The 16760-nt window shown below is 44.6% G+C and overlaps 2 protein-coding genes across 2 annotated transcripts in view; both read right to left on the reverse strand.

Moving 5' to 3' along the window:
* Positions 1 to 5939, reverse strand: part of gse1b (Gse1 coiled-coil protein b) — a 170040-nt gene extending 164101 nt beyond the window's left edge. The window contains exon 1 of the mRNA XM_086184988.1: positions 3050 to 5939. Within this exon, the coding sequence (XP_086041114.1) occupies positions 3050 to 5539 (2490 nt within the window). The 5' untranslated portion in view covers positions 5540 to 5939. The remainder of the gene's footprint in view (positions 1 to 3049) is intronic.
* Positions 5940 to 9923: 3984 nt separating this feature from the next.
* The window catches only part of LOC147269454 (kinesin-like protein KIF18A), a 27651-nt gene continuing 20814 nt past the window's right edge, over positions 9924 to 16760 (reverse strand). The window contains exon 6 of the mRNA XM_086194889.1: positions 9924 to 10013. The gene's annotated coding sequence lies outside the window, so the exon portion shown is untranslated. The remainder of the gene's footprint in view (positions 10014 to 16760) is intronic.

Consider the following 16760-nt stretch of genomic DNA (forward strand, 5'->3'; position numbering starts at 1 on the left):
ACATTAACATGATAACCAGCCATCTTGTGTGTAGATGTGCTCTGTGAAACATCTCATTTTATGTCTTGTCAATCGAAGAAAGCAGACCAAATTCCAAGAGCCCTGGGAACAAAATGCACAGGTTAAGAAAACACACTAAAAACAGAATAAACACAAGCCAGCTGAGACGATATCTTAATCAACACAGGAGCAACATTTATAACATATATTACAAAGTCACACAAAACATTGCAGAAGCATGCCGCCAATTCCATGAGAGGATAAGGGAAGTGAGGGAAGTGCTTCCAGAAGACACTTAAAAGGTGATGAATGCTCATGTACATTGTTTTAAATCATTATTTTGGTAGTCACAGTGTTTAAATATCTAATTTCCAAAACTGCTGACAGAGAAGAAAGCAGTAGAATCACGAGATGAGCTCTGGCCACGAACCACAGCAAGCATGTAAAAAGAGCTGTATCCAGGTTCATCACTTTGACGTGCCTCTCTGGAAACATTTCTGTTGTTTCATGGAATTTGCTGCGTTTCTGAAAAATGCTGTCCGCCTCTTTTGCCAAACTGACGAAGACATCTTTTAATTTTACTTGGGTTTTTGTTGATTTGCATGTGATTTCTTAACTTGTATTATATTGAGATCACCATACAACACTGTTTTCAAGCTTTTTGATGATTCACCACATTCGCAAGAGCATAATGTAGCACCCACACTTTCAGCTTTGACTCATCTCTATGCTGTATTGGTCTTGAATATGTCTCCATCGTGTGAAAATTAAACAGGAGGGGAAACACCAATACAACATGAAATACCGCTGCCCTGAAGCCAATCACACACGGTGCTGAAGGGAAACAGATGGGCGCGCCTCCTTGACAGCACAAACGCCAGCAATGACAGACCCTCTCAAGCTTAAAGCATGACACTAGAGGACAAAGCACCTGTTCCCCGCTGCCCGGCCACACCTCCCCTTCCCCACAGAGGCGCACAAACACACACTGACACTTTCAGAGCCATGAGGTCATTCGCTTACTCAGGCCAAAAAGGGCTGTGCCACCTGCAGTCTTCCCAGGCCAAAATGATCATCTGAAACCCTGCCCAGCCCGACGCTCCTCTTATCCCACACACTTGTCCAATGATGCCTCAGCCTTGGTGGGTCCCATAATTAGACTCTATATTGGGAGAATCCCTATAGCTCATCTGGGACCTGTTCACATGTGACTCTCCAGACAAATGAAAACAACTTTCAGTGAGCTCCGGTAGACAACTGGTGAAGATGAATAACAAATAACATCAACTGTTTGACTCCAGGAGTGGACATCAGTTGCACGGTGCTGCCTTTCCTTCACTGCCACTGCAATAGAAACAACAGCAAAAAAAAAAAATCATTCTTGAGGGACAGAACGAGAATGAGGTGGACAGCTCCAGACAGCTGGTGTGAGTGTGCTACAATTTGAGGTTGCTGACTGTGAATGGCATCCACAGATGTTCTTCACATGTCCTGGCTGGACAGTCAGTGTCTGTTTGCAGGAGAGAACTGTTCACGGGGCCAAATGGCTGTCTAATGCTCCTCAGCTCTTCATTAACACATAACAATCATCTTTTCCCTTTCTCACTGGTCCCCTGTAGACCCGTCGCTTCCAAATTCCATTCTCTGCTATTGGTCATCTGGAAAAACAGCAATCAGCTTTCTAACAGGGGATTTGATGCGTGTTGTTGATAGAATAGCAGAACTGAAAAAACAAGACTTTGGAGACAGAAAAGGAAAGGAAAAAAAAGGTAAGAAAGTGAACAATGATAAAATGATGTCTGCAGGGGAAGTGTAGCTCGATGTACTGTTTCCCGAGTCAACCCATCTGGACCACCTATACAAGAGTCTTCACTCATCAAAATGGCTTATTCCATAAAAGTGATACTCCACCAAAAACAAAACAAAAAAAACAAGTGTATTTTTCCTTTCAAATCTCCACAAATGAGTCTCTTAAACTCGGAGCATCGGGGAAAACAATGCAGCTGTAATTCTATGGCATTGGCCAAAGGTGGCACATTCGACTGAAGCAACTACCTTGGCAATAGTAGCTGCGAATTGAAAGTGTTATAGATTGGTTTTAGTTCAAATTAAAGCTTACAGCGCATACAGGTGGTTAAAGAAGACGTGGACTATACCAGGTGATGTGCTTCAGAGATTGTTAACTGACATTTTAGGACAGTTCTGTTTGTATTTTGTAGCCACAGTCCATCATTTGCTTCGACTTAAATACGTGACTGAGTCACAAAGAAGTGATGCAGTGGTGGAAAATACACTTACAGGGTGAAGAATCACTTTGACGATGTGAGCGGTTATACGAGCCAAGGTGGTTGAGTCTGTGCCTCCATCTGTCTAAGCCATCCCTCTCCCCAGTATCGTATCTATATTAGCATTGCATTTACATCTATCAATACAACAAATACGCATCAAGATTTAGGCTTAATATTGTAATTTTAGTAGTATTGGCTTTTTGAAGGACCATAACAGAGGGGATGCTGATGTTTGGAAGACTGAATTACAAATTTTATGAATGGCAACATTGTTCATCTCTGAATGAACTAGAAATGAGTGAAACATACTCTGCCATGCTTACTCAAACACACACACACACACACACACACACACACACACACACACACACGTCTGGCCTTGACCTTCGCATCCCCATAGCTTTGCTCTGGTGTTTATGGAAGAGAGGTTTGATTAAAGTGTTTGTTTCATCACTGATCGTCCAGGCTGTGCAGCTCAACCCTCCACACGCATAACTACAACACAGTTCTTCTTTTACACAGGAAGCTGTTGAAGGGAAATGGTCATTTGTCACTATTATTTCCCTTACTTTATCACAGCAATGCCACTGCCAGAAAAATCTAACTCATCTCTTGCCATGTGAGTCTGGGGTCATCCTGGGGCAAGTACAGTCTGCACTAGGCTGCAGGAATGCAGGCAGCATTAAAGAATGATTTTAACAAAGCCGATGGAAACGTGACATTTAAAAACTGAAAAAAATAGTAAATTTTTTTGGTCTTACCTTTTTTCTAGACGGTGGCGAAGCTGATTCTTGTTCTTTCCTCTCCCCGTCTGAGGCGTCATGTCCCAGCCTTGCCCTGTCCTGCTGCATGCTCTGGCCCACCTGCACCATTGCCTTACATTCCACACATGAACCTATCACCAGCCTCCTCCCATCATCCACCAGGAGTGTGCGTGTGCTACGCGGTGCATAGAGGAACACAGGTAGCCTGGCCACAGTGACAGTGCACAGCCTGCCTTGCCTGCGCTGCTCCTGCCTGCAGAAGAAGCACACAAAAGCCTCACAGCTGTACTGGCGGGCCCAAGGGGAGCTGGGTGGCTGGGGGTTGGTACTGGATGAGCCAGAAATAGAGGGTGTGGAGAGACCCAGGCCCTTGCTCTCGTGTTGGGCCCACTGAGCATGCAGGTCATGGTAGCAGAGGGAGCAGGCCGACACCAAGCCTGTGGCATCGACTGGCTTGGCGCGGGGAGCAGGAGGGTGGACCGTGAGAAAAGGGAAGAAGGGCTCCCTCTCCCCACAACGCCCAGGCGGATTGACATGCAGCTGGTACTCTCCTCCAGCACATAGCTCAGCTCCACACAAGTAGCACACTGACACGGAGCTGCCAGGACGCGAGGACACACCTGCCTGGGAGTGGACCAGTCCAGACCCTTCATTGGCCATGACAGCATGATACCTGACAAGGAAAGAGCTGACAGAGGTGATGAGGTCCTCACTGAGGCTGAGTCGATAAGCACTCCAGATCTCCTCCAGGATAAAATAGCACTGTGGGCAACAGTGAACGCAGCCGTTCCTCACCCGCTGGGCGTTAGGTGGGATAGGCAGCATGTTGATGAAGGGAAAATACATCACACCACGAGATTTACCCACACCAGCCTGGGAATATACTTCTCTTATATCCCCTCCACACTCCTGGCCACAGAGGAAACAGGCCTCATGGGAAGCCTTGGTGTCAGGTATATATTCCCTCGGCTCTGAGGGTTTCCCCTCCTGGAGAGTGAGCTGGGGAGGGTGGGGAGCACTGGTGGCCTGGTTGAGGGGGACTACGTACAGGCGTTGGAGGACGGGAACATCTGCCAACTGGAAGCTCTGCCATTGCTGCATTAGTGAGGAGTGACACCTTCCACACACTAGAGTCGTACCTGCTGGACTGATGGGAACCGCACCGCGGGGAGGAGAGTGAAGCCACAGGAAGGGGAAGAAGGGCTCACCCTGTGCTGTCTCCTGCTTCTGAACACAGACTTTAAAGTGTCCATCATGTCTGAGCCCAGTGCCACAAATAAAACACACACATCCCTCTGGACTGGCATCCACAGAATTGTGTGACTGTGGAGCCTTTCTTGCGTAAAGTTCTCTTGCAGGTCCAAGCTGAGTTGTCTTACTGTCATACAGGCCCCTGTCATCATCACTTGTAATGTTGATCTCATCCTCATCAGAATGATCAGAGTTACGTTCCCTGGGAATATCATTGTTGCGTGTGACAGCAGTGGAACCTGACAGAGCATCCTCGCCTCTTCCTCTGTGCAGCAGCAGAGATCTGGAGGAGGAACAGCTGTTGTCGGCGAGTCGCTGGATCTGATGCTCAGCATGTCTGACATTCCCCTCCTCCAGCCACTGCCTGTTGCGCATAATGACCCCGTTGTCTTGCACAGGTGTGTCAGAGGGAGGGCTGTCATAGCACCGCTGGAGGACTCTGTCCCGGGACGTTGCCAGTGAATCTGATGACTGACAGACACTATTCATCATTTTAGCACCGCGCCTGGCCGGCAAATCCGCTTTTGGCGATCCCTGCGCACCATAAACTCCCATCGAGTAGCGGATCGTCCGCTGTGAATCTGGGCTGTTTCGAACACTGATTACGTTATTTTTCCTGCTACTGTCTCTTGGCGATTTGCCAGACGCTCTCAGGCACTTGTCCTTGCCCACACCGGCTCTGTCCACCAAATCCATTTCCTGGTCTGATATGTTCTCATTCTCAGAAAAAGATGAGAAATCAGATTCTGCGCCCCCGTCGTAGTTCTGGCTGCCAACACCGATTCTCCTCTCCAAATCATAAGATATGTTCCACTCTTGTGGTACCCGCCGGGAGTCGCACTGGTAAGGCCGTTTCAACCAGTACATGCGCTTCTCAATGGGTGTCCTGCTCCGCTCGAAGGAATTCCACTGCTCCGTTAGAAAGCAGTGGCACACGGCGCACACGAGCGCATGTCCATCCGGGCTCACTTCACACGCACCCGGAGCTGGCTCCTGGTTTTGAAGGAACGGGAAAAAGGGAAATCTCTCCTTTTGGTATGTCACTTGTAGCCTTAATTCCTTCCCTGTTGTTACACCACTTCCACATATAAAACAGTGAACCAGTCCCCCTAAGCCATTCCGATCAGTCCTTGAAGTGTTACCGGGCACTGGACTGTGCTCGCCGGGCATAGCTGCAGCCATGAGTCGGTGTTTCCGAGACAAGAGTGCCAGTTCCTTGTCACGGGGGGAATTCATTGTTTTAAAACACCCGAGGCTAGACTACATGGCATAAAAGTTCTGTCTTGCTCGTGGACAACGCTTGTCATGCATTCAATTTCAGTCCAACTTACTCTGTGAGTGATGATACAGACGGGAGTCCATTGAATCGATAGCGTGCAGCGAAGGCAGCAAACATTCACGGTTTTCTTCCAGGGACGCGATAAATTCTCCCGAATCATCCACAAAACAGCCCAGAGGTCCTTACTATTTGAAGTTATGAGTCCGCAGGTTTGACAGAGGCAGCATGACAGAGGAACTTGGGATCATGGGTCGCCTCTCCAGCAAACTTTCCTGCTTGCGCTCTGCAAAGTTTGGCCGCTAACTCGCTCCCACTGTACACAGCGCCATCCCCGATTCATGGGACCCGTTTAGACACCCCAAAGGCAGCCTCCACCCCCTGCTAGCCCCCTTTTATAATTTCGCAGTGATTATGGGCAACAGTCCTGCAGTAGCTAGTCATCCTGAACAAATAACACGCAGACTATTTCACATATGGATTTACAGCACGTATCCTACATTTACCCATCCATGCCTGTAAGGATTCTTTACGTCAACATGTTATCAACTTCGCATTGGAACACTTCAAAATTAAATCTGTATTTAAAAAAAAAATCATGTTTACTCCGCCAATACAGATGATTGCATGGCATTTGTTGCTGTTTATTTATATCACAATAGAAGATGTAGAATGGAGAGAAAAGATTGTAAATCACCAAAGAGAATCAAAAGATTTCCAAGATGATTAATAATATCATATCAATACAGTGGTCACTTCATCTTTGATGTATGGGGATTCCCATACAGGGGATTATATTTTTTCCAATTTATAGACAATCCACCAAAAAGATAAACTGGGAGGGAGGAAAGGGGCAAGAGGCCAGAATATTATCTCCAAGGGGATTAGTGTACTGCCATGTCTTTAAATAGTGAGGCCAATTTTCTGTGCTTTATGCTAAATTTAATCACTAAGTGTTGGTTGTCTTGCAACAGCACGTATCACATTCCTATGAATTGCTTTAACATGGAGAAATATGTGTGCAAAGTCCATCCTTGCTCTCTAGATAAACAATAAGACATTGAATGATTCATAAGTGATTTAAATGTGAAGATTTACTGAAAATAAGTCCTCTTGAAAGACTCCTAGCTAATGCAAGGTAGGGAAATAGATCCCACTAAGACAAAGGGATCATTTATAAAAGGAAATGTTATGGATTAGCAGTGCATCACTGAAAACAGGCTGTCCTGACCCAAAAGAGTCTACGTGACAGTGTCACAGTCTCTGAGGGGCCTGCTGAAAAAAAACGTTATCTGGCATGGGGGGTCACAGTTCTCAGTTTAAATCAGACCACTGCTGAGCTTCTTTCTGTATGAGTTCAAGAAGGTTGGAAAAAAAACAAAGTTTCCCACCTGTAGGCATGATGATGGCAGCAATGATTCTTCTCTCTTGCAGGCTCTGTAAAAATCATTGAAATCAAGACAGAAATCATTCAGTGTGACAACTGAAATGCTTTAAAATGTTTCAAAAACAATGGCAAGGCTACTTAAAGGTGCCATTTCATCCAAATAATCTTGCGCGTAACTGTAGCCGAATGCTTTAAAGCACAGCACACTGTATCCTGCTCCCCACAGACTCAGTATACACTCATATACAAGCCAATACATTCCTCAGTATCTGGACAAGACAGTAAGGTCAGTAATCAAACCTCAAACACTCGCGTCATCTAACAATAACACATGTAAACAGTTATGTCTGCCCTCTCCACTGTGTACTGGCCTCGGCCTGTCAGGCACCACGCCTCTGAGCCACTCGCTGCACCCTCTATGTGAGACCCCTCCCACTCATTCAATATCTCCCTCATCATCACCTCGTCCTCTGAAGGCTAATTGAGCCCCCCCCCCCCCCCCCCCAGCTCACCCAATCCAGGTTTTTAATGACACGGCTGAGCTACCGCGTGTCTCCCTGCCTGCTCAAGTGTCTTTTTTTCTGTGTCCACCCAAGCAGGAAAAAGGTCTTTCCTGGATGATTCAGATGTGTTTCTGATGATCATTCCAGGAATAAGAAGTGGAACACATTCTCTAATTAAATGAGTAACGATGAATACTGCAGTTACTCACATCAGGATACACCTAACACAGTCTATCAGTGACAGTTGTTTACAACAGTGCCATGCAGTGTCAGAGTTTAGTACTGCACTATCCTGGAAATCCCCCACCTCAACTCACCCCCACCTCATGCAGCCAGATGGATAGTCAAAGAGGCAGATCCCAGATGTGAGAGGGATTTATGTGTGTGTGTGTGTGTGTGTGTGTGTGTGTGTGTGTGTTTGTTTGTGTGTGCATATGTGTGTAGCCAGTGATGTCTCTGAATTTGATTGACAATGAAAAGCTATAAATGATCACATATATTGCTGTCATAGGTTCTTGTTATCTTTTTTAATTTTTTTCTTCTGTAAGGCTTCTGAGAATCCTAAGAGGAGGAAAAATCTCTGTATTTGGTGGCACATTCACACCCATATAGATAGAAGGAGACAGTGTATAATGATCTCTGGCAATATACACTGACTGAATGAAGGTCTTTGGCAATTTGAGTTTTGTGTTATAGTGCTCATTGTGCGATGTATGGACCCTCCAGGCTGAGGAGAGGGGGAGAGTGGAGAGGGAGGTGAGATAGAGAGGGATATGGAGGTGTGTGTTCATGAAAAAGAATGCATCTGGCAAGCAATTTGAATAGAATCCTCTTGTTGGGGCCTCCTGGAGCTTTGTCAGAAAGAGGTGATGACAGGAGCAAGAGGAGGGCACAGACTGCACAAGTGTGTGTGTGTGTGTGTGTGTGTGTGTGTGTGTGTGTGTGTGTGTGTGTGTGTGTGTGTGTGTGTCAGAGAAAGAGAGAGAAATACTCAGATCTCATACTTACAGCAGCTATAATCACTATCTTTATAACATCCAACGCTGCAGCACCCTGACTCAATTACAAGGGTAAAATCCTGCATGTAAAATCCTTCTTGAATAAAAGTACAAAAGTAGTATCAACAAACTCGGATCTCTTCCTGGAATGTACATTGTCATGTACAACATTGAGAAGAGTTCTTATTTTAAGTCAATTTTGATCTAATTGCTCTTTGTTGCTTCATATTTAAATAAGTTCGGACCTTTATTAATTCACTGATACTGACTGGCATTTATATCAGACAGTCGAGCTGAATGGGCTTAGACTAATAATTCGGAGCCCACCCGATAAGTATTTGTCTCAGTTTGGTTCATTTATGGCTACAAGTTGTACTTTTTTTTTGCTCAATTTATTTGTGTTGGCCACAAGATATTAATCATGCCTACATTTAGTGATTCTAAGGTCACAACTATGGTATTCATATTGTTTGGAGTGAGGTATCCATATAGACTATAGATAAATTATTAATTAAAATCTTTTCTTGAACACCTGTATAATCTGTGGCTGTTAGCCAATATTGCGGGAACATGCCCTGCTAGCTGGGTCATTCCACGTTAAGTGCAGATGTAGGTAATTATAATGCCTTTGCTGATACAGATGTTGCTTCATAGCACTTTGGAAATCACCCTCTTGTGATTGTGTGTTGCATTATGACAGCTGCACTGAAAATGGCTGCAGGATGTATAAACAGCATAACATGATACCCAACAGTATTGTTGACTTAATTTCTGCTACTGCAAGATAGACAGTAAGAACATACATGTATCCATGCACAGGCAAAGATTCCTGTGTGATGCCAGGATAGTTTCATGTCTGAAAAAATGTACATACAGTACATCAATTGCATATTTTTATTTGACATGATTTTGGCTACATTTGTGTATTTATTCTAGATAGAAGGTGACCAGATGAGCGTTTGTATGTTAGTGTCACTTCCGGTACTTAATGCAGCATGCTGAGGAAGACATCGGTGGAAATATGTCCATCATTGTACCTGCTGTGATTTCCTGCCAGTGGTTTGATGTCTCTCATGAGATGTTCTGCAGCATCTCCAACAAGCAGAAGGAAAGTACTATGAATACACATAACCTGCATTTTTGCACTGCACATAAATACTGCATGCAGCTTTTTCTGATAAATCAATTTACTTCTTGTCCCTGACAGCGAATATTAGTGAGCTTGGATATGAACATAGATGAGTGGTATTTTGTAGCCTTTATCCACAAACTGACAGCAAAAGAAATAGCCAGACAGCAGATGGGTTTTCCTAACACAAAGCCTGGCTGTGTTTTCTTTGTATTCAAGTTCCAAAAAATGTACAGGATGAGACCTATATTTGAGTCCTGTCTGCTGGTATGAAATGACACACTGCTGAACTGGTGTCTCACACAGTAGCCGGAGCCTGTTGGGCTTGACATGCTGAGCCAGCTTGTCCTCGACCCTAAATCTTGACTGGTTCCGTGTGGTATGTGACTGTTATCCATTACCTGGAGGATCAGTGGCCTGTGAGGGAGGGGAGTGAAGAAAAGAAGGCTCAAAGACATCATGGACCAGAAATGATGAAGGGTTGGCTTCGTGTTATCATCTCTGACTCATTAAAAAAACAAACATATGCTTCAAAAACATTGCCGAAAATGACAAGTCCTTAGAGAGAATGACTGTTAATTTACTCAAACTTGAGAGAAAATGTTGATCTGTACAGAAAACCACAGAGAGACACTACGTCTGAATCTCCTGAAACCAAAATGATGAACTTTTGTATGGGGGGGTTAGGGCTGGTAGAAGGCTCTGTAACTTTAAAGTGACATACTCAAAGAGAATAAACTTCAAACAAGTCAATGCCATGCACCCCACCAACAATGCGGATGATGAAACCAAGGACCACATCGACAAACAACTGCATCCCATACATGGGACGCAGGCAACAATATCAGATGTTTGGTTATCCAGCACGTTGATATTCATAAATGAACCCAAAAATCCCATCGAGCAAGTATGCAGCATCAAGAATTTAAGGCATCCACAGCTGGATGTCTTAGACAAAAGAGGAGATGATGTTGCATCACCAAGGAATTGGATCAAACCCGAACCTGAGGATGTATCTACAAATGCTGCCAGTAGGTGGAGGCTATCTCTTGATCTTTCTTCAAGTGTCCTAGTCAGGAGCACCAACCGACAGGAGTGTTAAGTGTCTGATGGTGAGGGATACCAGAGCCCCTTAAGGAAAGCAGACACAGGAGGAATGACAGGGACCTGAACTCAGAACCTTCTTGCTGTGAGACGGCAGTTCCCCACAGCCCAAAATCACAGTGTATTATACACACCATGACTTTGTGGCTTTTTTATGTTTAGCCGCATGCCTGATGACCCCTTCCATTCCTTGCTAATCTGTTTGTCATTTGTATATCTGTTTTTGGGTCAGGGGAACATGATCTCTGGTGGTGTGTGAATAGTCCCTCTTACCATTTCTTTCTCACCACTTTCCCTTAACCCCAGTGGAAAATGTCATGTGGTCAAGGAAAGATTTGTAGAAGAATTCATATGGACATCAGAAAGGACATCTCTCTCTCGTAGGGTTTAGTCTGCCCATGTCTCCCTGCTCAGGTCCTTTGTGGTTTCATGGCCCCTCCCACTGAAATGAAAAGTCAGTTGGGAGGCTAAGCTAGGCTAAGCTAGTTGCTTCCATGATGTTCCCTCTGGGTAGCCATTTGGTTATGCTGAGGCTTTTTTCCTTTTATGTTGTTTTGTTACCGTTTACCACCCCCCCCCCTCACACACACACACACACACACACACACACACACACAAACATACATCTTTGTGAGGACCACCTTCATTAACACAATACATTCTCTTGCCCCTTTCCCTGACCCTAACCATCAGGACTAAATGCCTGACCCTGACCCTGACCTTGACCCCAAACCTAACCAGAACCTAATTCTAAACTTGACCTTAAAACCAAGTCTTGAGCTGCAAACGGCTCTTTGAAGATGTGAGGACCAGCTAAAATGTCCTCATTTTCCATAAGTGTCCTCGCTGTTAGATATTCACTGGATGAATGGATACAGCAGGATATAATCACAGCTGATAGAAGATACATGACCACTGAAAACTGTACGTGTACAATATGTGAATGAGCATCACCTATCCTGTGTGTGTCTGTGCTGCATTTTCATTGCCATGTATGAGACATTGCTTTTACCTGATACCTCCAGTGAGATCTCCTGGAAACTAAACATGTTATATATTTGTCTTGAGTGGAGTTCTAGAGGTGATAGAATTGAAAACAATTATTAGATGAATTGCTATTCAGAATGCTTTCACATGTTTACTCTCTCCATCCCCCCTGAACACTGCTTAATAGCTTTGTGGCTGACACATTTCCACCCCAGAGCTCACCTTTCCCCCAGAGAAGCTGAATACAGTCACTGCCAAAGAGTCCTTGTTCACATTTTTACTCTATTTTAACCCATTTTATACAGAAACCTGTGTGTTCATGAGAATCGTTTATTATATGCTGTCACAAGTATGGATGCGCATTGATGTCAGCAGGGAGAGTTCATAAGTATTCATTTAAGAAGGAGTAACAAACTGATGAGGGAATTTTAGTTGGTATTCTCTGTTTTACCTCTCTTGTATATCATCTTCCAAATTCCTCAGTAAGGTTGATAGCTGGCCTGACCCCAGGGCCTTGACTTGGGTCAGGAGTAAACCTGTGGTGCCTTTCATAATTCTCTCATAATCGTAAATTTGTTGTGAAAACACTTCCTGATAGTGAAGCTGACAATCATGGCGCCAGCGTTGTCTGTGTGTAGCTGTGTTTCGACGACTTGAAGGTCACATCTGTGCAGGATGTTGTAGTTTGGTATTACTGGGTAGTGTCAGACATTGAAAGTGTGACTGTTTACGGGGGTCGGACTCAGATGTTCCGGGGGAGCTGACTCAACCTCATCTCACAGCGAACCTTGTACACCTGTCGTGGACGTCAAGTAAAGGCGGTGTAAGCCGCCTCTGAGTCTCCAACCTGTTCCTTGTATCTGACCAATTCCCTCATCACACAAAATTCCTCCACGCCAACCATGGAATAAACAAGGGTGAAAACAGAGGAAAAAAATGAAATCTGAAAAAACAAAAAAATCCAAACAATGAACATTCAAGTGGACACAGAGAATCTGAATGACAGCACATGAGAAAATGATAAATGCAGGAGAGCTGATGAGGGGAGAGAATGGGAAAGGGAGGGAAAGTCTGAGGGCATCTAGTGGACAACTTGAGAATGGCAGGTTTATGGAGTTGGTTAGGATGAGGAGAAGTAAGCTGACAGAGACAGACAGTAGCTTTTTTCCCACCTTTATTTGTTTTGGTATTGAATAAAAGACTGATCAGCACAGTCTTCCGAGGGGTTGCCTACACATGCATGCTGCATTTGTTGAGACGAAATTGACAAACAGTTCCTTTTAAAAACTGGTTATATTTTTATTGAAGCTCCATCATAGAAAAGGCCTGATATTTCACAGTTAATCGTCTCTGACAAGCATTTTGGTAATTTTTGGAGGAGGAATGCAAAGCATGAACCACAAGAAAACAGTTTCTTTCAAGATGGCGCAAATAAAGCAGGTATCAAGAACACATGAAATATTTAAATTACATAACTAATACATACTAGAAAACACACACACACACACACACACAAAGAGAAAAGCACCCTTGTTGTTTCCATTAATGTTTAGAATTCTATTGTGTGAGTTTTTGTTTTTGGTTTTTTTTTTTGTTTCAGAAGTGGCTGATGCTGTTTGATGCCAGAAATAACAGCTATGCTTTGCTGCCAACCACAGCTCTGTATCCTGCCAGGCAGGAAGAGAGGGTGTATGAGCTGTGGCAGGGAGGTGACACAGGAAGTGAAGCAAGCCAAAATGTCAGCAGTTCAGTCCCCTGATGGAGAGCCATCGCTGAGGCTCTGAAACAGTTAACAAACAGTCCACTCTGTAGGAAGAAAATAAGCTTTTCAAGGTTGTGAGCACCATCAAGGCTTGTTAACAAGATGCAGTTCACCTTTTTTGGAGCAACACATTTGCAATTTAATGTTTTATTCTCCATTGCTTTCAACAACGATGAACTATGCCCACGCGCGCGCGCACACACACACACACACACACACACACACACACACACACACACACACACACACACACACACACACACACACACTCAAAGAAAAAGAGAGAATTACTTTTGGGTAGAAGCCTGGACTTTCTCCTCCTTTTTGTTTATTTATTCATTTATTTCTGTAAAATCTCATCCCTCTTTCCAAGGTCAGAGGTGCAACAAAGGAATGTGTTTCCTCTGAATGAGGATAAACTAACACATCCAGCTCATACAGTGAGGACAGGCCCATAGGTCATTCTGTGCTCTAGATCATATTCCCCTGTTTTATTATATTTTCAATAAGATTAAATGCAGTTATTCTAAAAGGTGATAAAATATGGAACTTGAACTTTTGTCCAGGTTAGCCATAGAAACAAATCATAAAAATATTCCTTTATGATTTTTCATCGCTAAGATTCCCTGAGTGTTTGCCCCAATTCCTTCTTCAGTCCACCAGATGGAGAAGATCATGGGGTCTTAATACTGATCAAATACAGACTTTCCAACAAGCATATGATGTGTGAGTCAGGGAGATTCTACTTTCCCTCAAAGCTAACCCCATCACGGCTGTGGCTGACCTCTACCCTCTTTCCCATAGAGGTGCAGCCTGACTGGAGCCTTGGATGAGTGTCTCCTCAGTGACACAAGGTTGACCCAATCCACTTTCACCTGTACTTGTCAGTCATGCTGAGGCCCCTCCCAGGCCTGAGGCTGCAGGCTCCTCCCTTTGAGACATATTTCTGATGAACATTCCTCTCCTGTCAGGTCACTGAGACCCACAGGAAGACTGCACCAGGGGAGGAAGGAGAGAACATTTAGGGGAAGACAGGGAGGGATGAGGAGAGTGCAAGAGACGAGAGGAGTGAGACTAGCACTATGTAGAGTGAGTGGAGAGGTGACCTTGAGGTTGTTTCATCAGGCATCTACATGGAATTGGAGAGCTTTGGGCACCTGTTCTCTGTAGCAGATGTTAGCAAACCTCTATCTCTTTCTACTGCACACCGCACACACACATACACACACACGCATGCACACTCACTTACACATACACACATCAAGACACACTCACTTTCTTGGCCCCTCTACTCTCTGATACATCACTGCCTTTGGCCTCAGCAGCAGCAGCAGCAGCAGCAGCTAATAACCAAAAAGTAATGACAAGGATGAAAACACAGACCATCAGGGGCGAGAGGAAAGGCCAGCCGGCCGGGATGGTGCTGCTCATAAAGAGATGCCTGGAATAATGGGAAAGGAATGTGGTGTAATGACTCTCCTGGGACCGGTCCAGTTGAAGGCCCTCTGGCTCGGGAACAACAAACGAGAACATTTGAGGAGCGCAGGGTGCACACATAAGGGCTTTAACAGGCCCCCCCCCCCCAACAACACACACACACTTAAATCCACACACACACACACACACACACACACACACACACACACACCCCCCTTCCTGTGCCGACCTACTGGAGTCGGCTGTTGTTGTTGGCTGCCTGCCTCCTTCGGAAGAAGCACACCCTCAGCTTCTCCCTCCTTTTCCCTCTCTTCTCTCCCTCCTTCCTCCTGACTGGGACTGAGCTGCCAGGGAAATGCTGATGATATGACATCTTCCAAGAGTTCCCTGGAAAAAGTGATCACCACCCACACTACTTGTACCTATTAAATAATCCTCTTCATTGTCTGCAGCCCCGCCCTCCCATCCATTCATTATCCACCACACCTTCCTCTGAGTGTCTCCCCAACTCCTTTTATCAGCTCGGTGTCTTTCTTTGTGTGTTAAACAGACACATGCATGTATGTTGGGACTGGATCAGTAGTCTGTATCAGACGTGCTCCCTGATACATGACACAACTCGGAAAAGATGGTGTTAATACATTGCACATACGCCTTAACATGTAAACACACAACGGAGGTCACTTTGGTGTACATAGACATTCATTTATTTCCTGGAGACTTCCTCTCACCACTACTTGCCTAACCACTGAACCGAGATCAGGGTTTTTCTGACATGGATTTTGTCCCTAGTTACTCATGCAGCAGCTGGAGGAGAAGGAAACTTTTCCCAGGAGGGAGGAATGGAGTCAGGCAGGGCTTCTACATTTTAGTCTGAACCATCTTGACGTTCAGCCCTTTAACTCACAGCTTGTTCCTGTTGCCAGAACCTCTAAACCACTTTGAACTCTAAAATTCCAGAGGATGTCTTCAGAGACTGTGGCATTTCTACTTATATATAGGAGATTGTAATAGTGATTAACACCCAAAGAGAGAAAGAAGCAAGGGAAACTACTCAAACGATATATTTGATTCAAGCTTTATCACTTTAAAATAACCTAACGCCCCTGCTAGGATTCAGCACAGGAAGGAGGGTAGCAGTGCAGTGTCCTTCAGTGTGGTGCTGAGATATATGATTGCTCTGACATTTCTAAATATAGCTACACTTCTCTTTCCTGTGGTTATTATCAAAATGTTCTTTCTTTCCTTCCATGACTAAATAATTCCATTTTGCCAAATAACTTTTTTCACGGACATTTTTTCTCACTAGTACTGATGTTCGCTCCTTATCTGGTATAAATCCTTCCCCCCGAAGCAAAAGCCCCTCAACAGAATAAAGTGGAAATCATCACATTTGTTTGACAAAGTGTGTAACTCAAGAGAAGTTTGTCATTTCTCCTCTTCCGCATCAATAGAACAGTAGCGTCCATCTCCAGAGAGCGAGTCTTTTTTTCCTCTCTCATCACTTTTTGCTCTCCACTATCAGACAAGTCCCCCTCAGAAGCCATGCTGGGCCAGGGGCCATGGTCTGGTGGAGAGCAGACGAGCCTCTTTTTATTCTGTCTAGACAAAATAAGCCCATCACATTTATCTCTATAAACACATTCTGCATATGAAGTCAAGTCAATTTTATTTGTATAGCGCCACATCACAACAAAAGTTATCTCATGACAATTAGAGTAGGTCCAGCACCACACTCCTTCAATGGATTTACACCCAACAATTCTCCATGAGCAAGCACATCCTGCAACAGCGGCGACGAAAACCTTCCTTCCAGGAAATCCAGGTAAAACCATTTGATGGATTCAGTCTTATGTCTACCTGAATCACCTAAA

The sequence above is a fragment of the Aulostomus chinensis genome, chromosome 2 (genome assembly GCF_037954235.1).
Source record: "Aulostomus chinensis isolate RoL2024-O1b breed Wild chromosome 2, RoL_Achi_v1.0, whole genome shotgun sequence".
Taxonomy (NCBI): domain Eukaryota; kingdom Metazoa; phylum Chordata; class Actinopteri; order Syngnathiformes; family Aulostomidae; genus Aulostomus; species Aulostomus chinensis.